Source organism: Episyrphus balteatus, chromosome 2 (genome assembly GCF_945859705.1).
Source record: "Episyrphus balteatus chromosome 2, idEpiBalt1.1, whole genome shotgun sequence".
NCBI classification, from domain to species: domain Eukaryota; kingdom Metazoa; phylum Arthropoda; class Insecta; order Diptera; family Syrphidae; genus Episyrphus; species Episyrphus balteatus.
This window is the reverse complement of record NC_079135.1, coordinates 88,186,592-88,210,575: the sequence shown is the minus strand read 5'-3', so window position 1 is coordinate 88,210,575 and position 23,984 is coordinate 88,186,592. Positions and strand designations below refer to the sequence as shown.

The following is a 23,984-nucleotide window of genomic DNA, read 5'->3' as shown; positions in this document are numbered from 1 at the left end:
GCGATGGCGAGTTTTAACATTTTTTTTTTATTCATTCATTTCCTTAAACAGCCATACACTTCCGAAACTTTAGTGGTGGCTGGCTGGTTGGTTTGTTGAAGCATTTCCGCCCCTGAAAATTTCATGTGGTAATTGGGTATTTTCCCCCTCTTTATTTTTTTTAGGTCAAGTGACAAGCAAATACTGAATTATTATTTTAAATACTGACCCAATTTTTGTTTTTTTTGTTATTTTTGTGAAATTGGGAAAATTTTCAACAAGATATCTTGATTAAACTTAGTGTGGTGTTTGAGAGTACTTCTTATTGGACGAGTAGACCAGTGGAAAAAGTTAACTTGGTGTCATTTTGAAATCTTTAATGTTTTTCATGAATTGTTTATTAAATTGACGCTGGAAGAAAATAACTGCAGGCATAGAATATTAAATCCTTTTGTTAATTCTTCGTTTAAAATGGAAGTGGGATTTATATTTAAGAGGAGCTGTAAGGATATGAAAATAAAAGTTGAATTTGTCACAGACTTGTTTTTTGGAACATGCTCCCTCAGTAAGGAGATGATTCCTTTTTTTTAATTAATTTAAGATGATTAATAATTTTGCAGGGAATTTATTTTGCTTTCATGCAGCTCCAAAGTCCTTCATACACATAATTTTTTTTTTTTTTTGTGTAAAAAGAATCTATGATACAAAGACTTTGTTGGCTATAGCAATTTCTTACGAAACTAAAAAAACTGTTACATAAAAATAATAATATAAAGCAGTATAATAAATTAAAAACAAAAATCACGTATACGCCACAGTGCACCGTGCATGCAAATTCTTTGAATCGTCAATCAAAATTTTAAACGGTATATTTTTTTTGATATTCTTGTCACCCATTTAATTTATTATAATATGATTATTATATGTATCAGTCTGTCTTTGTAATTTTTTGTCTAGAAGAAATTCAAAAAAAATATTTAAATAAAAAAAAGGTTTTTTATTATTTAGGTATATTATCGTTCTTTTTGACGATATTTTTCTGCGTTTTAGTATCTCTTTCCTAAGACCTAGTTAGCTTATGTCTATTTTAGCATCGTTTAACACCATAATAATTCACATTTTTTTTAAGAAAACAAATTGTTTGACAAATAATGAACTCTTGTACTTTTTATGATATTTTGATAAAGTTTAAAATTTTCAAAAGTGCTTAAAATTTTTGTTTTTAAATTTGGTGACCTATAATACAATGAAGACTTTGTCGTAGCATAAAATAAAGGAATACATTTAATACAAATTTTGTCTAAGACAAACAGAAACTGAGATATCCACAACATAAAATTAAGGGGTGGAACAAATTCTTGCATCAGATTATAAATGCACTGTACTTCTTAAGGCCCATTTCTGTTCATATTCAAACTTGATATAAGAATAATAGAAAACTTACTTCCGAACATGTGACAGCTGTGACTCTTGCTTGAATACGAAATGCAATATAATGCACATAAAATATTAGGCTGAATTTAATTCGATGTATGGAGGAATATAAATTAAAAAAAAAAAAAAACGTATACGCCCTAGTGTACTTACATGAATTTCTCAATTTCTTTAAACCACTAGCTTGTAAATATTTTAAACATTGTATTTTGTGATAAAATATCTGTCAGTGGCTGTCATACTCTCAGTGATATTCACCAGGAGGTTCTTGCCACTTTTTTAGTATTTAAAAAAAAAAATCGATTTTATAAAGAAAACTTCTGACAAAAAAAATTTCTTACTCAAAGAAAAATTCAAAATCTTTGAAATCCTCGTAGTTTAAAATCTTGTATGTGTATTCTTGAAAAAGATTACAAGATACTTTGTTTTAAACTCCATAGATAAATTATAAGGTAGGGGAGAGGGGGGCCAAATGTAACACTTTTTACTAAAACCGATGGAACTCCTACAAATTTAAAAATAAGTCAACCCAACCTTTTTTAAATAAAAGAACCACATTTTAGCTGCAACATAAATCACAAGTTTTTCTCATAACCTAACGGTAATGTTGAAAAATAAATCTTCCAAAAAAAAAATCGTGTTGTTTCAACCTACCCCACATACGGGGAAAAGTGTAACACATACCGGGGTAGGTTGTACCAAGAACTAAAAATGAGAGAAAAAATACCTTTATTTGTTAATATTTATTTATTCTTCATCAGAAAATAATAAAAATAAACCTTAGATATGAAATTTCGGTGCAGATTTGAAAAAAAGGGATTGAATCCAAGATTTCGGAGAAGATTTGACTAAAGTCTTAAATTAAAATTAATTGAATTCATAAATTGTTTTATAAGCCTTATAAATTCAAGTGTTGGTTCAAAATGTGTTTGCAATTCCAAAATAATAAATACAAATTCATTTACAAGCATTCATATCCAGGGTTGTTGGTTATACTAGGTAAAAAATGTGTATGTAGATAAGAAAAAAGTGGGGTAAGTCGAAAAAAATCGTTACGTTGAACGTTAAAGTAAATCTTTCTTCCCTGAAAGTTGAATAAATATTCTCCAAACCGAGCAAGGTTTGAACTCTGGTACTTATTCAACAAATTAATTTACATTAGTTGATAACAAACAGCATTTGTTTTAATGCAAAACAAATAATAAAAAAAATAAACGAAAAATCACAATTCACGTGTAAAAAGTAAAATAAAGTCGAATGAATACAAATTAAAATTAATATTAATCTGAGCCACAGTTTATGCAAACATAAATACCTAAGTGATCAGATCTATAGGTAGGTTTTTGCATGTTACAACTTGCCCCGGAAAAATGTTACAACTAGCCCCAGCATGAAATTTTTCCCACAAAATCAGTTTGAATAAAAAGTGAAACTGATATAGACATAACATATACACGCAATTAGAGCCAAAACACAAATGCATATAACAAAAAAACACCTAGTACTCTATCTTTTTCGGGTTAAGAGATAGATTAAAAATAAAATTTAAAAAAAAAGTTACAAACATGCTTTTTTTTGGGCACCACTAGTATAACTTCTCACCCTGTCATCTTATCTTCAACTGAAGAAAATGTGCCGGTAGATATGGAAAAATTGAGCATTTTTCTCCTTTACGCGTTCCTTAATATTGAAAGGAACATCGTTCTTTTTAGCTGTTAATTCTTACCCCTGTTACTTTTAGTCCCACTCTCCCCTAATGACCATGTTTGTAAATATAAAAAAAATTCTTCTCATTTTGTTACTTTTAGGGTTTTTGTTTACAAAGTTTTCGATTAAATGTGCATTTGTTGTAAAATTTAAAAAAATTTGGTATTTTGCAACAGAATTTTGCTCATTTCGTCCATAATTGATTTTTGGTTTTTTTATAATTCTTTCACTAAATGCCTAATAATTGCTAACAATTAATTAATAGAATTTTTTTTTTTGATTTTATTCGCAATTTCGTATTTCAACCAACCAGTAAAATTGTTATTAAGTATTTTATCCGTCTTTAATTCAAAGTATAACATAAGCCCTTGATTTCTTTGGATAAAGTCAACCCTTTTCATCTTCATCTTTTCAGCTTTTTAGAGAATATCTAAATGAGGCTTTTATTTTACTGTAGAAAATTGAATTACATATCATTTGGTACGATTTTCTCAAAATATCTACGAATCATAAAAAAAGGAATTGATTTATTGAAATTCATTATGTCTGTTCTTGACAGCAGTTAAATGTCAATGTCACATCTCAAAAATAAGAAACAATAATATCCACTTTTGAAAGTGACGTGACAACATTAAACACAGACACAATAAAATAAATAGTTAAATTGAAGTGCGATCTTATATATAATTGATTGCCAAAACTATCATTTTATTGATATTTATACCCAAGATGATGATTGGTTTTTCTGTGTGTACACAATGAAACTGAATAATTCAAAATCTTAAATGATTTTATAAGACCCTACTTTATCAAAATATAAGTCCTTATTTCCAAAATATTCGATTTAAAACTTTCAACAGCAGAATCAGCAGTCAGCAGGATAGCTGCTATAAGGTTGCATAAGGAGATATCTGCTGTTGCTGTTGTCACCACTCGTTCCACTCATTTACACCCTTTATACACATATATGCCATTTTCTTTGAACAAATAGACCTTGGTTGTTCGACCGTGTTTAAAAAGCATTCCCAAGAACATACTTAAGGAAACTAGGGTTGAACCCTGCCGTCGTCCTGGAAAGTATGTACACAAAATTGTAAACATACACACAACACCAACAACAGAATCTCTACACCTCTGTGTCATTCATGGACGTGAGAAATATTATGGAGCAACAGAAAAAAAGGACGAAGAAGAAGAAGAAAAAAAATAAGAACTGAAAAGGAAACATACGCCGTTGAGAGTAATAAACGATTACACTATGCTTGACAAATACGTGCTATAGCTACACAGAAAAAAAAGGAATAGGTCGGGGAGCAATACAGAATGTATAGTGTATTCTTTTTAGAATACCTATATATGTAAAGTCGTATTGTATAGTAACAACTTTACATACATATATATTTGCCTGCATACACAATGATGATGGCAAAGAAGAGATGCTGATGAAAGTTTGCGATGTTGTGTAGTGTATGGAAAATGTGTAAAAATGAAAGTACCTACTTTATGTTGCTATTATGCTTTCTTCTTAAAAGAGGGGGCTGAGGGCGTTCATAAATTTTTATTTGCCACAATGTTAAGTGATACATCGTTTTAAAGGGTTTACTTTGCACAGAATGTGGATAGCTATTGGAATTGATTTTTTTTTGTGTGTTTGTAAAACCTTAAGTTGGTATCCTATCCATATCTTGTATCCTACCAAGTTTTTTTTTGTAGGGTGTGTTTGTTTTTATTAACGAAATGGCATATAAAATGATATAGTCAACTTCTAGACACTATTTATTATGCGGTTGTATACTTTACAACAACCCTACAAAATAAACACAAAAATATGTTATGTTTGTAGGATATTAAGTGAGGTTTAAAAAAAAATTACATTGTGTAAGTCATTTAGTTAGAAGCTTGTATATGAAGGGAGAAAGAGAATAATTAAAAAAATAGCAAAAGTAGGTATATTATTATTTTAAGGGCTTAAAGTTAAGTGAAAGATGTTAAGTTGAGGTTATTTTTACGAGAAGGTATACATTGATTTACGAAATATCTTCACATAAAAAAAGTAAAATTAATTAAGTACTGATCCGAGATTAAAAGTATCAGTAAAGCGTACTGATTAATGTTCCTTGGATTCTTTAAATAACACTACTTTGTGTGTTGTTCATGTAACTGTAGGTACTTTTGACGTTATTAGAGTCAGTATGCAGTAGCCCTTTGAGTGATAGTTATTTCAATGGATTTTCACGTCAAATCCAATCTAAGCCACCAGAAATTGTACTGTATCACTGTTATGACTCATGAAGAAAGGCATCTTGGATAAAGATTTTGGACTATGTAACAAAAACCTAGCTCAGGGTTGAGTTCAGAAAGTAGTGCAAGCTTCCCAGTTTTGTACTGTTCGATTTCTGGGGCCAACTGAATGCTTAAGGTTATCTCTCAAAGTCCTCCAAAATATGGCATGGAAAAGTATAGGCTAGAACCTTCTGACATAAGGGACAAGTTGCTTTTTTATAGTGCCTGTCCAATTAAGATTAAAAATGCTGTGAGTTGTTATCAAGTTTGATGAGAGTTGATTTTTTTGGGAAAATAAATTATAACTAATGCAGTTTGACAATTACCACATCTTTACTCTCAAATGGACTGGAACCCTTATATATTCATAAGAAACTAGGAACTATGCAAGTCAAATGACTAAAAGTTAATTGACTGAAGAGAACTAACTTTTGTACCGGATTCTATTTCTCGACTGCGAGGAAGCACTTGGGAATCATTTAAATCTATCAAATATAGTATATTTTTGCTAAATAACGAGTGTTTTTGTTTTTTTTTTAAATTTTTTTTTTTATTTTTATGAACACCAACCTCGTTTCGCTTCCTTATGGAGTTGTAACGGGTTATATGTTTTTCAGTGTTGTTTTTTTTTTTATAACTCTAATTTTGCCATATTTTAACAACTGATTAAAAAAAAAATATTTAAACAGTATAAGGTAATAACGATTTAAACTTGTCTCACGACTTTTTCCTATTAATGCAAAGAATATCCTGGAATTTGTTATCAAGAGGATTTTTGAGTATTGTTTTTGCTCTGACATGATTTTATTCAGAATTTCTTTCTTCTGACTATGAACGATCACATTATTCTCTTAAAATTACTTAGTATTTTTTATAACAAAATAGGAATATTTAAATTTTTAAACAAAAACCAATAAATTATGTAAATCTTGAAAGAAAGTAAAAATTTTGAAAAAATAATTACATAACGGCTTTTTATTTCTATTATATTTTTGAGATTTTCAAAAAAACAAGTTCTAATTGTTATTAATTGTTATTCGAATTCAACTTATATTTTTAAAACCATATTTTAAGTTTGGCAAAACTAAACCTTTTTATAAAAACAACATCGAAAAATATTATAACTTGAGAAAAAAGCGAAAACTTAAAAAAAATTGTTGTCCTCTCCGACTTCAATTTTCGTTGCAAAGTTAATATTTTAAGATCGTTATAGTCCTATTACATAAACATCATTAAAAGTGTCCCTGTATGTTTTTTTTTTATCAATTGTTAAGCAATTTAAAAGAAACTTCCGGATATGGTATACCAAAATACCTTATACATCACATAAAATCCATACACGTATGAAAGTGAAAAAGGTCTCATCAAACAAAAAAATATTGACGATAATTCTTGTTCAAGAAAATTGGATCCAAAAAGGGTTAACTGCAATAATATCATGCGGAAAATGATTTTTTTCAATTTTAAATTTTATTCTTTAAAATAAAATAAAAATTTAAAAAATAAAAATGAAGTAGGTAATTGTTGGGATATTGAATGAAGTCTTGAAACTAAAAATTTGCAAAAAAAAAGGAATGAAAAAAACTATAAAATATAATTTTTGTTTTTAAGGTTTAAGTAGTTTTTGACTGAAAATATTTATGTTTATATATTTTTTCAAAAGGAGTTACTGCAATGTTTTACGAAATCACAATTAGTTTTAAAAATCATAAGTGCACAATGTTTAACATCAAGTGATGCAATGAAATCAGCTCATATTCATAATAATAAAAATAAAAATGAACTAAACTTTTATTGTTTTTGATTTTTTTAAATAAAATTTTAATAATTTTTTATAGAAAAAATACACTATTTTGTTATAGTTTAGAATTTTTTTTACTTATAACTAATTTATAAATAATAATTTTTTTATTAGTAAAGCATATTTAATTTTTTTGTTCTTTGAAAATTAAAGTTTGAATATTTTGCACAATATTACATATTCACTTTTTTTTTTATTTCTAATAAAATATTTTTTTTATTCAGTTGTCTGGGCAAGTACAATGTCTCTTGTTTTTTTTTTATATGAAAAAGAAAAAAAAAAAAAAAATAATACCTACCAAAAATACAAAGTGATATAAAAGTTTATTTTTGTAGATGAATTCCCCCTTTTTTTCGAAAAAAAAAAATGTCAACAATATATCAATTTTATTTTTTTTTTTTTTTTTTTTTTTTTTTGTATTTTTATACCAACTAATTTTGTTAACACTCTGTTAAACGTCTGCACTTTGTACAAAATTTCTCTCCAGGGTGTCCTTCTAATGCCTCCTCCTTTATCTGAGTGTAGGAAGATCCGACTTCGAAGAGCTTTTACTGAGGCAACAAATGATACTATGGCGTACTCTAAAATGGTATTATAAATCATCAGACTTTAAAAATAACAAAAAAAAAAAAAAAACAACAAACAAATGAAATTAGTTCATTTGAAGTAAAAAATGTATGAGTTTGATAAAGCACCTGTAGAAATTGAAAACAATAAAAAATTATATAAAGTAGTTAGCATTATCCCCTTTATGTAATTGGCTTAGCAACAAAACAATGATATACAAAATTTAAAACAAAAAACATTTTTATTATTTTGCAAATCCATAAAATGCAATTCAAATCACAATTAAACAAATTTGATTTTAAATAACAAGAAACTTTAATAAGTAGTTACCATTTTGGATATCTTTTTTAAAAGGTCCTGACATCCTGACAAGAATATTGCAATAAAAATAAAATCGTACCATATTAACAAGTTTTTAACTTTTTTAGGGATTTTTTAGTCGTTTGTTTTTATTTTCCTATTTTTTAAATTTTCTAGTTCAAAAATTCTGTTAAAGTATTAAACTCAGAATCGTTCCTGATATTAAAAAAAATATTGCATAGTTTGGACCCCACCCATGTTGTTGAAGACTTTTCGTTCAATCTAATTAATTAACCCCATCTAAAAAGACTTCAATTAGAAACTTAAACTAATTAAATCATTCACAGGAAACTAACAGTTTCGCTTCAAGCTTCAACAATCTTTTCTTTTTTTATTTATTTCTTTTTTTTTCAAACACCTTGAAACTTTCCAGAAAAACTGGCCTCATTGATTTTCCATCCAAGCGTATATTTTTTTCCCCACAAACCACAGTACAAAACCATAGTTTGTGTTGTGGCAACAAAAATTTACGATACCTCCCAAAGTTTATACACAATATGATGTACTTCGGATGTAAGTTTATAAATCACAACAAAAGTTGCTTAGAAGGAGAAAAAAAAAAAATCATTCTTTTATTTGGTGTGTAAATGGTGAAAACAAGAAACGATAGAAACATAAATTTTAATGTATAATCTAGAATTTATTGATCCGAAGCAAGCAACTAGTGTGCAAATTGAACAAAAAGTTCAATTTCTAAGAAAAACTTTTTAAAGGATAAAGAATTACAGTGGCTATAGAAATGAAACAATTTTTGTGTTATATTTGTATAAGATTTATCTTTTCTTCACAATTAAATTTTTAAGTTTATTAAATATCTTTCAAATTATCACTATAAAGGATAAATGAAAATGAATACTGCACTTTAATTAAATTAGAGATATAATAAATTCTTGTTTTCAGTGGTAAATTATAAGGCCATGTATAAATTATTTCATACATAACTAATAAGGTACCCACACAGATCTGTGATTGATTACAAAACCAAAGTTTATTAAAGTTTTTAAAATTCTAAAATCGCTACAACAGAGACCGCAAACACTTGATTTGATTGATGAGCCTTTTTTCTCAACATATTTGGTCAAGTCGAGAGCAAGTTGGATGTTGCTATCTGAAAATTATCGGATATACTTTACTTATACACTGTGTAACAAAACAAATAGTATTCAAAGAGAATTTTTTTCTTGTTAAGCCATTAAAAACATCTTAGAAGGCAATATTGATTTCAATACTCATTAACTCACGTGGACCATTCACAATTTGCTTTCTCCTATAAAGTTTTACAGATGGTACCATACAGCCCCTGTGAGGCTTTAAAGAAGCAAAATTGTTATTTGGGTTGTGTTTTTGATGCACCAAATTCTACGTGGCAAAATGTGATAAGTTCATCAAATTCTCATCTTGTTAGCATTGTCTAATTTTAAATAATTGGACAATGCTAACAAGATGAGAATTTGATGAACTTATCACATTTTGCCGTTCAAGCTCCAAATTCGAAGAAAATGGATGTGAATTAGAATACGAGTATGAAAACTGGGCAAGTAACCGATTTCTCATATTTTCCACAACTTTAATAGAAAGTGTTAGTTTGGCTAGTAAACTTTACAGATCGCCACAATCTCAGGTGTATGATAGGTCTTTTGTTCAGATTTCTTAAATGTAGACCAAATATTTTTTTTTAAACAATTTTGTACCGTTTACAAGAAATTGACTTAACCCCTTGTAGCCTCATGTGACATTTCTGTAACAAACCGAAAAAGATCGTACAAAATCTTTAGAAACTATAATTTTTTTCTTTTTGAAGCTTCTAAATTAATCTTCAAGTATATTGCTTTATATGTATAAATAGTACGCCATATTTCAAATAAATGGCACCAATAGTTTTTAATTGCAGTTAATGATAAAAGTTGGGCTTTTTTGAAAAAAAGTAAATTTGCGTAAAAACTACGAAGTTCAGAAAATAAAATAATTTATTTAAACTTATTTTCTTACTCCCAAAATATCGAAATAACTAAGTAAATAATGAATTTATTGAATTTTTAAAAAATACGTGTTTTGTCCAGTCAAGGCCAGTCGATTGACATTATTTATTTTAAAATTTACGATCTTGGGTTAAAAGGGGTTAAAAAAATGAAAAAAAAACATCAAAAAATATAGAATTTTCATAAGACAATTCATAAACTAATGAAGATTTTCGTTAGTTAATGTTGAATTTCATAAATTGATAAGGTTTTTCGTTACTTTATTAAAATTATGATCAAGAAACGAATAAATTCTTATTTACAACATTTTTTGTTTCTGTTAAAATGAGCAATGCCGTCTTTACCATAAGGGCACACGGGGCCCGTGCCCAGGGCCCCCATTCTCAGGGGGGCCCCCAAGGAACGAATATTATATTCTCAAAACATTTTTGTCGGTCAGACCATCTACCAAAAAATTTTAGTTTTTATATGGCAACCAAACAATCAAATAAATTTTTTTCTACACCTATACGGAAAATATATGTTTTCAAAAAGAAAACAAACTATGTGGCGTCCGCATAGCGGACAAAATTTTAAATCCAAACCACCAAACCCAAATTCAATTTTCAAAAAAAAAATAAGACAACAATATTTTCAAAAAACAAGAAAAATACCTTTTTTTCCACTGTAGGTAAGATTATTTATTATTTATTAATAAAAACAACGAATTCTCTTCCATTACCTTTTTCCTTAAATAATAATTTCGCTTGAAGTTTGCAAAACTGTCAAATTTGTAGTTTTAAAATATGAGTAATTCGTATTAAAAGACGAAAAAGAATCAATTCGTCGGCAAAAAACATCCATACTTTTTCCGTTGGAAAACGTTTGAGAAAAAACTATTGCCGGCTCGTCGACGGTACATCAATGTATGATTGACACATAAAATTCATTAAATAACTTTTAAGAAAATTGTTTTTCAAAAAAAAAAAAAAAATATATATATTAAATCCAGAAATAACACCGGCACACAAAAAAAAGTGTCATGTACCAGGAACATTTTGCATGCATTTTTCTCAAAACTGGAGGATGACCGGGAAAAACGGACTTGAAATTCGGATTCAGCGGGTCAAACACATATAGAAAGATAGGTCTGGTTCCTAGTACATACAACTTTTTTTTTGTGTGCTGGCACTGTCGCGACATGTTGCTGTTATCCCCGGCACACAAAAAAAAAAATACAAAATAATTTTTATTTTAAGTTTTCTTAGTTTTAATGTCAGTATTAACCTTTTTATGTAAAAATTTTCATTAAAATCGGTTGTGTCGTTTTCATTAAGAAATCGGTTCTATGGCAAGTAGGTACCGTTAATAACGGTCCAAAAAATATTTTTCTTCTTTCAAAAGTGCGGCCTTATTTGCAGCAAAACATATTTTTTTTTTCAAAGCAAAATCGTTATCCGTTTTTGAGAAAATTGCAATATCTCGAAAACTTTATATTGTAGATATCCGTTGAAAAAGAGATATTAAAATAAAAAGGCAAAAAATAAAAAAAACGGCTCTTGAAAATTACGTAGAAATCGTCTGTACCGAGTTTTTAGCAAATCTATCAATCCGTTTGAGCTCTTTTTTCCAATTCTTCAAACTGAAACTTATAACGGATACAGGGTACAATTATTGGTAGTGGGCAACGATTGATGTCTCGATGCACGTATTATTGGCACCCCCTTTACTTTATATGAACCGATATATTGGCACCCCTTTTTAACCATAACCATTGCCTTTAAGCCAACCATTGTACTTATTTTACTTACCAAAAGGGCCCCAAATTCTTGTGTGCCCAAGGGCCCCAGGATAGTTAAAGACGGCCCTGAAAATGAGTATGAAATTTTTCGTTAAGTGATGAATCTTTTCATTAAAATGGATTTTTTAGCTCTAAAAAGGGATAAAAACTGTATGAACTGTTTTCATTAACTGATGAAGGTTTTCATATCACGAAAAATCCCGAAAGTCCGTCTATCTGTCTGTATACGAAACTACAGCCTAAACGGATGGACCGATTGATGTCAAACTTGGTATGTAGCGTCATTTGGCGACTCTGTAGAGGGGTTTTTGGACAAAGAATAACGGTACTTGTCATACCTACAACGATTTTAGTAAAACTCAAATTTCTCGAAATCGGCCCCAACGATTTTGTTAAAAAAATTCAAATGTAAGTTTCAAGACAAGGTTTATCTATCAATGAAAAAATTTTTTGAAAATCATTAATAAATAAACCTGCTATAGAACCGTGTTTTTTTTTCCAATTTTCTCCGAAACTACTAATTCGATTTCAAAAATTTTTTTGTAAAAAGCATTAACATAATTAATACATATAAATTAAAAAAAAAATTTGAAAAAAATAATTTTTGCATTTAAAAAATTTTATTTTTTTGAAAAATCAAATCTTCGAAAATCGCATATCGAATTTTTTAGAAATTTTGGATTAAAATGTTTATTAGTGATTTCTACAAAATGGCATACCAATTTTATTTTAAAACTTTTTTTCCAAAAAATAAAAAACTAGTTTTTTAAACAACGATTTTTATGAACGGTTTTGATTCTTTTTTTCTAAAAATACATCTTAATAAAATAAATGAAATTACATACTTGCTTTGGAGGGCAAAAAACGATTTTTATGTTTTTTTTTTTTAATTTTGTTTTTATATACCTACAATAATTACATTTACTAAATTTCTGTTTAAAAAGTCCTACCAATTCTAGCAACTTGAACCCTAAGAGCAAGTTCGTGTGACCTAGTCGTGCATTTTGTTTTCTATTCCTTCTATTCAAAACCTCATAAGTTCATTCGCATAAAAATGGTTTTCCCCCAAAAATATTCTTTGTCTGATATAAATAGTATGTTGCATCATGCACCTCAATTTTCCAATTACTCACTACTTTTCTGTTTATGGTACAGAATAATGCACATGACTATACGAATTACCGTCACTTTCAACAAAGAAGAAGAAACTTATTTACGAATGACATAAAACTTTCTAGTTATTTGTTTTGACATTTGTCAATATAACCTGATAAAAATGATTAAGAAAAATGAACAAACTTTTTCCTTTATCCAGTTAAATTCAATTAATTAATAAAAGTTTCGCGACTGTCCTAATGCGTTTTTCCTAATGGATATTTATCTTTTTTTTTTTTGTTTTAATTATTTTCTTCCTTCCATTCTATTTTGATATGTATTTTAAATCTTTTTTGATACAAGGATGTTAATAAAATCCTTAATAAGATTTGTTATTTTTGCTTACTGTGATAAGATTTTTTTTTTGTTTTTGTAATATTTATTTAACAAAACACAGCAAAAATTTCACTGTTACACAAGAAAAATGGAAAACCTGACAAGGTTAACTGAACCATCACACGATACACATCTTTGTATACGCTGTCATTGATAAAATAATATTAAAGAGGATAATCCCCATCGAATAAGATCGCGTTGTGTCATCTCAATCTCAGAAAATTCAGAAAAATGGAAAGGATATATTTTTTCTAATTCGCATTTTTTTTTTTGTTTAAGCTCCTTCTTTCTTTTTCAGCAGTTTATTTTAATAGACTTTTAAGAGACATTATAAATAATGCTGATGTATGCTTGTGTGTATTGAATTAAAGGTAGAGTTGCGTTGATTTTATTTGCTCATAATGTTGGAGTGTGTAAGGAAATAAAATTACAAAAAAAAATGAAATATGTAATTTGATGGAAAATTGCAAATAATTCTGTTAAAATAATTTTTGAACATCTTTTGTTTAAAAATAAAATGCTTGCATGGCTAAAATCGGAAGAATTATTCCTTCTATTTGATATCCATACAAAGCAAGCAATCGTTATATTGACTACCTTCTGCATTGCAAAGGAGATTTAAGAATCAGAAAAGCTCTTTATAGTTGATTCAATAATTTTTGGAATTACACATCAGTTCGAAGCCATGAAAGAAGTATTTGAATGAAACTTTCCATTTTTGTGGTAATTCTTACCAATCTAAATTAAGGCTGCCAAGAACTGAAATTTTATAGGAAATTTCATCGAATTATACACAAGAATTCGAAACAGAATTAATTCGATTTTAAATTCATACCGTACTAAATTTTAAAGTATAGACTTCTAATTATTGGGCTTAATTGGATGCAATTTTTACGAAGAGTTTTGAGATATTTCCGAATAATTATGTTGCTTTGAGTGCTTTAAACATAAATCCTTTACTTTAAATTTGAAAGTTCTGAACGTCCCTCCAATATCCCAGAGCGAAAAAGTATATAATTGTTAGTGTTTAAGTACTGTTAATTCTCAGTTGTGAAGTACTTATAAAGAGAATATTTTTCCGGATTTTTGAAAGATGGGATTTTAAAAAGCGGGATTTTAATTCGCTTTTATTCTTATTTCAATATTTCTTAAATGTTTTTTTCAGTAAATTTCAATTTAAGAGGATATGACTTCACATCGCTTATTATGAGGGATTAAACGGATGGATGGATTTGCTTGAAACTTGGTACAGATGATTTTTGCGTAATTTTCTAGAACCTTTTTTTTAAGTTTTTTTAATATCTCTTTTTTTTAACGCATATCTCCCATTTGACATTTTCGAGGTGTTGCAATTTTCTCGAAAACGTCTCTAACGATGTACGTATTGTAATATTGATTCTAACAAAACCGCGTTTTTAGTTTTTCTCAACGGATAACGGAAATATGGTATTACCGTTTTTTGCAAAAATTGATAGGTATATTTTTAAGGTATATATTTCATCAAAGAACAAGCCAATTTTAGTCAAAATTTACAGACAGGTACTTCTTATCGTTTTGATGTGTAAAATGTAAAAACAAAAAATTTAAAAAGTTTTTGAAAAAATAATTTAAAGAATTCAAATTTTTTAACTTTACATTTTTTTAAAATTTTTTTTTTCTCGAAACTACAAAATTATACATTTTTTAACTTTACATTTTTTTTAAATTTTTTTTTTCTCGAAACTACAAAATTATAAATTTCCAATAAGATATCGATACTTTAAACTATAAAAGCAAGTACGTGCTTTTTGTTTTTTTTACTTAAATATAATATTGAAAACCAAGCAAGAATTAATTTTTTTTTTTTTTTAAATAGACATTTCTGATTCTTTTTTCTTACAAATTTTAAGTAACCTAACAAAATGTAAAAAAATAAAATTGCCTTGCGACTCGCAAGATGCGAGGATGACGTTTCCAAAATTGTAACTTTCGAAACAAATAGGAATAGTTATCCTGTTTTGTATTTTCACCATCAGGTACCTTACCGCAATCGTCTTTCATAAATAATGCTTCTTCCAAAATCTAAATATCTTACAAAAATCGTGCAAATCAAATAGATTTCAAATTCATTTTTAGTTTTCATAATTTATCTCATAATCGAATGAAATTGAAATCAACCTTAACCAAAGACTGGTGCTTCAATAATTCTACCTTATCGAATTTGATTTAATGTATGTAGGTATTTTCGAAACTAGAATAAATGAAAAACAAAAATTGAATGACGATATTATTATAATTAAAAATTTGGTTTAAACAATTAAGAAAAAAACGGCAAATTCGCTTTTAAAAAGCAAGCTGTTTTGATTTGGTTCTTGTCAAAACTTTACCACAAAATTCATGCCCCTTTAAGTATGAAACCTTATTTTAAGTTTATTTGAATCTGAATTTGATTTAGTTTTCAAGTTATTTTTATTAGTACGTAAAGGTAAAATAGCACATACAATCAATAAAAAATTGTTACACTCATGAAACTTGGCAAAAAGTCTATAAAAAAAAGTTGGGTGGAAGAGTGTTTTTTCGCGGACAAAAGGGAGGGGGTGAAGGTCAAAAAAATACTGAAAAAAATTGTTTGTTGAATATCATCATATGACACATGTTTTCAAGGTATTTTTTGATGCTAAATCTAATGACATAAAAATATTTTTTTTGGCTTTTTGGAACCAATTACAGATTTTACTGTCTCTTCGAAAAAAAAACACCCTTTCACCAAAATGTTTTTTTATGAAAACTCTTTATTCTTGCTTTCTATCCCAAAATCAATGTTTTTACCAAATTTCATTAGGGTGACCCATCATTTTTGTTTTCACTAAAAAAAAACACCCTAATGACCATGATATTTTTATAGACACATATAAAGTGTCTTGTTTCTTATCTTAAAAGTAACGTAATCGCTAAATTTCAATAGGGTACCACTAATATTACCCTAACAATACACACTTTTTCAAATATACCCATATTTTCTTTAACGAAGAAAAAAATAACAAAAATATTAAAATTATTTTTATTTTAAGTGGAGTGATTGAATATAATTCAATATAAGTTCAAGTGACCTCAACTCCAAAAAATTTATAAAGCGTTTCGCCCAGGTACGACAGTGGGCTCATCAGTTAGATCTGTCGTACCCTTACTAAGACGCCTTATTTTGGTCGATATTTATAATTCACAGTATATTCATGCTGTGAGTTTTATATAGTGTCGGTAAACATCGACCAAAATAAGGCGTCTTAGTAAGGGTAAAACAGATCTAACTGATGAGCCCGCTGTCGTACCTGGGCGAAACGCTTTATAAATTTTTGGAGTTGAGGTCACTTGAACTTATATTGAATCATATTTTCTTTACTTCTAAAAAAACACCCTTTCACATAAAAAAAATGTATAGACTTACATTATTCGTAGTTCCCATGGGAAAGAGAACATATTTAATGAATTTCGTAAGGGTACCATTTATACCATTGATTTTATCGGACTTATCGCGGATTTTTCCCTATTTCCCAAAAAAAAAAACACCCTTTAACCTAAAATATTTGTATAGACTTTTTGAGTTCTTGCTTTCTTATTTATTAAACATTTTTATCAATTTTCATTGGTGTAACAATTTTTTCCCAGTTTTTGTGGTACTAATTCCGAATTTTCTCATTTCTTGAAAAAAAACACCCTTTCACTCAAAATAATTTTTTACTTTTTATAGATTCTTAATTCTTATACCAACCAAAACTATTTCACCAAGTTTTAAAAATTAATAAAATATAAGTTAGCTGTTATGATACCTTTCTCACACACAACTTAGCCTATCAAAAAAACACCCTTTCATCCAAAATATTTTTAAAAACTTTATGAATCCTTTGTCCCTGTTTTATTTTAAACCTTCATCCTAAATTTTTTCAGTGTAGCATGTTTTTCACATTGGTTTCGGTTGTATTTTACTTGTTGAAGTCAAAGAACAAGCACCCTTGTTTTCAATCGGCAATAACTTTTAGAGTAATCGTATTGACTTTATTTTTATGTCATTAGATTCAGAATCAAAAAATACCTTGAAAACATGTGTCATATGTTGATATTCAACAAACAATTTTTTTCAGTATATTTTGGACCTTAACCCCCTCCCTCTTGTCCGCGAAAAAACACCCTTCCACCCAACTTTTTTTTATAGACTTTTTTTGTACTTGGTTCTTATCCCAAAAGCAAACCTTTTGCCAAGTTTCATGAGTGTAACAATTTTTTTTTTATAAATGCCTATATTTAAAATCAAAAGTATTAGCTAAGAAAAAAACACCCTTTAAGTAGCAATATATGCCCTTCGCATGACATAAAATTGAAATTTAGCTACAAAATATGATTGGGTTCTTCACTAAGCGATCGGAAAACATAAAATATTTCCCACTTTATTACAAATTTCCGCAAAGTTTTTTAGTTCCACTACAACAGTAGACAGTATCAAACAAACTAATTAACTAAAATGATTGAAATGCTCAAATGTTTTCCAAGAAACAATTTATTTCGCACATCCGGGCGCCATATCAATGTAATTTCTATTTTCAGAAATCTCGTTTAAAATTATATTTTTATATTTTTTCATTGTTTTCTAGTCACTCACATTTTAGTGCTCTCATTTTTGTAAACTAGACAAGATTCAATCATGTTGTTTTAATTTGTTTACAGAATAAGCAATCTTAAAAAATTGATGGGGTTCTTAAATTTGTTTACAATTATTACATTGATATTGATTTATTATAACAAAATTGATTGATTTTGTGTTGAAAGATTACAAAAATGTATCAGTTAGTTGAAAATAAAAGACCCAGTAAAATTAGCCAGACATAATTTAATGAAAGAAATCAAATGTGGCATTTAAAAGTCTTTTTCTTCACTGACAACAACAAAGTTATGAATAGAACTACTTATTGTTGTTAGTGTTAATTTTAATTAAAAATTTTAATTTATTTTCTATTGAAACCAATACTTTTGCTTTAAAGCGAAAAGAAACGAAAGAAAAACCTTGGAAATAACACATTAACTTTAAATGTCTGTCCATTATTTTTAACATTTGTTACCAAAAAGTATCTAAACCATAAGAAATTTTCTCTAATTCAATGAAAAACTCAACTATTCCATGTCGCTGATGTTAGGGTACGTTATAGAAAGAGTAAAGTTCACAAAATTGGGTCCCTTGCAATATTTTTATGGCAAACGATAAGTTTAAGCCAACAAACATTTAAGGGATATATGTACTTATGACGGGCTAACAAAAACTTTCTTAAAGGTTAATGTTACGAAAAAAGAAAATTACTTCAGGTATAAATATTTTGGGACATTTCTTTAAACATACCGTTTAGACTGATAAATGTCAAGAACCCATTTTTGAAACCTTTAACCTTTTAAAAAAATGTCCTTGATGTCAATGTGCATAGCAAACAAATCAGTCTGTTACAGTTCGTACTCCTCTTCTGTGCTACTATAGTTGTTATTATCAAATTCTGAATCTATGAATTAAGGCTATTTATTAGAAATTTCCCAATTTTTATTTTTAATCATTTTTGCGAGAAGAGCAAAGCTTCGTCATTCAAACTACAAAAACAGCAATAATTATAACCAATCCACATATCTATATGTTCGAGTATCTAACAAATGCACATGGCCCAGAGAACATGGACAGCGCTATTAGATTAAAACATTTCGGCATTATTAAATCCTACTACCGCAGAAAACGGTCAGTAGTATTCCTGCCGTTGTATTGTCCGATAAAATATAAAAACGACTTGAACCGACGCGCGACGCTCTACGTCGACGAAGACGACCGTGTCCGTTCGAGATATTTTATTAATTTTTTTCAATTGTCTTTCGTCTTTTTGTTGTTGTTTTTTTTTTTGGCTTTTTTTTAAATTTATATATCTCAAAAATATATATTAAACGGAAATATAATAAATCAAAAAGCCATTCGTGCTGGGCATTAGTGTTAAACAAAGCAGAAATATATTTTATCGTAAACGCAATCGATGTGGAATACTTACACTAATGCGAAAACAAAATGTAAGCTAGCCTGCAAGTAGCGTACGCTTCCTTTTGTGTAATAATAAAAAAAAAAAAAAAAATAATTTAAATTGCCGGCTAATGGTTAAACACTGTTGTAGCCATAATATAAAGCTAAAAGTGATTTTATTATTTTTTTGTAGGCTTTTTAACTTTGACACTCCCCCTCGTAAAAATAAAAAAAAAAAAAAATAATAAAACATATAATCCTTTGTCAACTGATGTTGCTCATCAATCATCAACTTTTGTGTTGACTTTCAAATTTTTTTCAAAACAGAAAAAAAAAATGATTTTGAAGAGTGAACTGGCACGGGCCAAACATTTAAATGTTATGCTTATTTAATTTAATTAATTTATAAATTTTCTCTGATCAGATATGACTAATTTAGACAATCAATCAAAAATGACGTTTTTTTTGATGACTAAAGCCTTGTACAAAAATATTGTAGTGAAGTTTATAAAAGATCTTGTGATTTCATTTACATTTTATATTGAGAAAAACATCCAACTACCTATATGATATAACCACGGCACCATTGAAATAATTTTTCGAACATTATATTTTTTTATCTGGAAAACTTAAGAATTTTGATCAAACTTACGCCAATTTTTTGTTTAAGATATGTATCAATTCAAAATGTTTAGTTTCTTAAAGGTGTAACCTTGCATGAAATTCCATGCATTTATTTCTGAGGTTGTGATGTTTTTCATCAAAGGTTGAGGTAAATTCGTTCCTTTCCAGTCCACAAATCAAGGGGGTTAAAAATGCACACCAAATTCCTGTGAACTTTTGGCCAATCACTTTGCGAGCTTATGACTTGAAATTATATTTTTGAAAATTTGCGTGATATTTCAAATATTGTTTTATTTATAAGTAATTTTCAATATCTAGTTGAATATATTCTTTTAAAAAAATGTGTTTTAAAAAATCGAGTGTTAATTGTTTATTGACAAATTAATATTGCCTTGAAAATTTTATGCAAATGCACACGATTTTTGAAATTAAAGAGTTCTGGCTTACTTTTTACTTACGATATAGTTACTTTAGGCCAAGTTTAGGATTCGGAAAAAAAAAATCGAACTTGAGATAACAAATTTTACATGACATTACGATGATGGAGAATGCTAAAAAAGTGGGTCCGGTAACTCTGTCTGTACCTCGAGCTACACCCTAAACTAATGGAGCGATTTTCTTCAAACTTAGTAGTTAACAGTTTTGGGTGATTCCCTTGAGGACAAATTGAAATTTTTTTTTAGGACCAAACTAACGGTACCTGTCATATAACGGAAATAGAAATGTTATTTTTTTTTAACTGCTTTTTTTTTGAAAAATCAACTTTTTGAAAACGGGTTAATGAATTTTATCGAAATTTCTTTATTATGTGTTGAAAAATATTTTCTTAAAAATGGCATCCAACTTTTTTTTTTTAATTTTTATATATAAAAAATTATTTTTTAAAACAACGGCCCTAACGATTTTGGAAATTTTTTTTCTAAAAATTCCTTTTTTATGCAAGAAATCAAATACTTGGTTTTGTGAGAAAAGACAATTTAAAACGGTATTTAATTAATTACGAATTTATTTTTTTTACACTATTTATGAAATATTCCTTAAATAGTTAAAATTTAAAATTTTCCCTAATTTTGTTCAGCAAAAAGCTTAAAGATAAGCTTTCTTTTGCCATGAGAGCAAGGACTTGCGGCCCATGTCGTACATTTTAGTTTTTTGGACTTTCGACAACCTTGGAAAGTTTATAAGTTCATAATTGATTCGAGGACTTTAAACTCAGCCGGGAGTTTTTGCCATTGGACTTATGATCCTGCACGGTAAAGTTAGACGAGATTTGTTTGTGTTCAGCTTCCATGTAAATAACAAAATATTTCATAAAAATGTCTGTCGGAACTGGCTAGACGCTATATCCCATAAGCCCTTCGAATTAGAACCCTGATGTGGTATTTTTTATATAAAAGACTTATATGTATCACCTCCAAGCAACTTAGAGAGAAATTTCGTTGAAACGTATAAAGAGAACCCATATCCAGTCAATTGATCTTCTTGAAGCAAGAGAGATGATAAAACGATTTTTACTGAGCAATTTATTAATTTTTCATGAAACTGCCAATGTTTGTTTTTTTTTAATCAGCTGGCAGCTTCTTGTCTCGGGTTTTTTAGTTCCAAATTTTCTTTGTATTGTGGGGAGGGAAAAAAGAACTAACCTTTCAGCCACGATATTGTTTTTTTTTTTTTTTTTTTTTTGTAAATTCATTTTTTATTATTCATCAACTTAAAACTATCTTAAAGCTAGACAAAAATTCATAAAAACTAGCCTACTTATCAATTACTTACAACTAACTTACTGGCCCTATACGGGCACTCTAAGTTATACTTCTTTTTTCGTAATTGTAATGCCTTTCGGCCTTATAACTATTTTAATACTAATATTTTAATGGTTTTTATTTTTACCAAGAAATAATTTAAAAAAAAAACTTGGTATCATATCATTTTTTTTTTTTTTTATTTTTAAACTTACAAACTAATTAAAACTACTTAAAACTACTTAAACTACTTAAAACTACTTAAAAAACTAGAACAGCCACAGCAAGCAATTTTTGATTTTTTTTGTATTTTTTTGTATTTTTTTTTTTTTTTTGTATTTTTTTGTTTTTTGTTTTTTTTTTTTTGTATTTTATTTGTTTTTTTTTTTTATTTTTTTTTTTTTTTTTTTTTTTTTTTTTTTTTGTTTTTTTTTTTTTTTGTATTTTTTTTTGTTTTGTTTTTTTTTTTTGTGCCACCCCGACTGTCCCTACTTAAAACTAAACACCTAAAACTATGTAAGCCGGGCAAGGCATAAAAAACGAAGACCACTTTTACCTATAATACATGAATACCATTACTAAGCCACCAAAACTAGTTCTCCTGCTTTACCCTATCTCTTCGGTCCCGATCGGACACAGTCCTACTGAACCGAAGGTGCCCTTCTCCGCCTAGTGCGAGGATGTCTCTGTCATACAGCAGTCGCCTGTCCACGGTTCTTCGCCCGACGTGGTAGATTAGCGGAACTGCCAATCTATCCTGTACAAGCCCCCGACTATCTAAATAGAGGAATGCCTCAGGCGGAATATAGCCGCTTAAACACACACTCTTGAAGTATTCGTCGTTAGGGTAGTAAGCCCCAAAAATGTAGCTATTTGAAGAGGCCATCGCTCTTGAAACGTGGCCACGAACAAGCTTCAGCATAAAGTTATCAATTCTATTTATGTTGGCCCTATTGTATAAAACCTCATTGGAATAGTAATGCGTGTAATCAGATTCGGGTGTTCTGTGCAGACCAAGGCAACGTCTAAGACACTGCCTCTCAAACACCCGAAACTTTTCCATTTGAGATGGAGCAACGTTGAACCACACAGGGCATCCATAGACAATCATCGGCCGGATGAGGGCCATGTAGCAAATCACCTTAACCCTGGTGTCAAGCCGACTGCTATAAAACAGCCGTTTCGTCAGGGCAAAAGCTCCCCTAGCCCTGGCCAGAGCAGCATCCATATGTCTATTGAAATATAGATATTGATCTAGCCAGATGCCAAGGTACTTTACTACACTTTTACTCGGCAGTGGATATCCGTGTGGTCCAGCGATCACCAGCTTCCGCCAGTTCCTTCGCGTATCCCCAGAGGCCCTAGCCAAGGGAGTCCTAAATAGAATCGTTTCTGATTTCTGAAAGTTAATTTTCAACTTCCAGTCATCACAATATCGCTGAATTTTGTCGAAGTCACGTTGCAAGAGAATTCTGATGACCTCAACTTTTGGAGCTGTTCTGTACGCAATTAGGTCGTCGGCATACGCAATTGCCTGAGTTAGACTTCCTATCAGATCGCTGGTGTAAATACTAAAGAGAATCGGTGAGTTCACCGCTCCCTGTTGAAGACCATTTTTAATATTAAAAACTCCAGTAGAAGTTACATTGCCACTTTTGACAACAAACGTTCTACCATTGAGCATGTTATAAAGCATATATAAAAGTGGTTTACTTATACCAAGTCTTGTTAATTTAAGGTAGAGACCTTCTAACCAAACGGTGTCGAAAGCCTTTTCCAAATCAACAAGACAGGCACCCGTGCACTGTTTTTTAGATTTGTTCCACTGAATATCAGATACAAGTTTAGACGCGGCATGAATAGTGTCATGTCCTGCCTTAAACCCGAATTGATTATCCGGTATGATATTGTTGTCCTCAGCCCACTGAGACAGAGCCCTATTGATAACTTTTTCAAATACCTTGCTGATACTTGTAAGGAGACTTATCGACCGGAGATTTGCCGGATTGGAGTTGTCCTTTCCCTTTTTCGGTAGAGGATGTACCACTGCTGTTTTCCAACGCTTTGGATAATATGCATTATTCAGAGCGTTGTTGAACAGAGTGGCAAAAATGTCAATAGCTTCTTGCGGTAGATGTCGTAGTACAATATTGGATATACCATCGACTCCTGCTGATTTCTTTTTCTTTAATGAATCGAAGATGAGCTTGAGCTCTACCTT

The 23,984-nt window shown here is 29.1% G+C and overlaps 1 protein-coding gene across 7 annotated transcripts in view; it reads left to right on the top strand.

The window, feature by feature from the left end:
* LOC129911576 (small conductance calcium-activated potassium channel protein) overlaps window positions 1-23,984 on the top strand; it is a 233,909-nt gene that overhangs the window by 91,431 nt on the left and 118,494 nt on the right. For 2 of the 7 annotated variants that reach the window (XM_055989409.1, XM_055989407.1), the window contains exon 3: window positions 7,692-7,793. The exons of the other annotated variants lie outside the window; for them this stretch is intronic. In XM_055989409.1, the coding sequence (XP_055845384.1) occupies window positions 7,692-7,793 (102 nt within the window). The remainder of the gene's footprint in view (window positions 1-7,691; window positions 7,794-23,984) is intronic. 7 annotated transcript variants of the gene reach the window in all.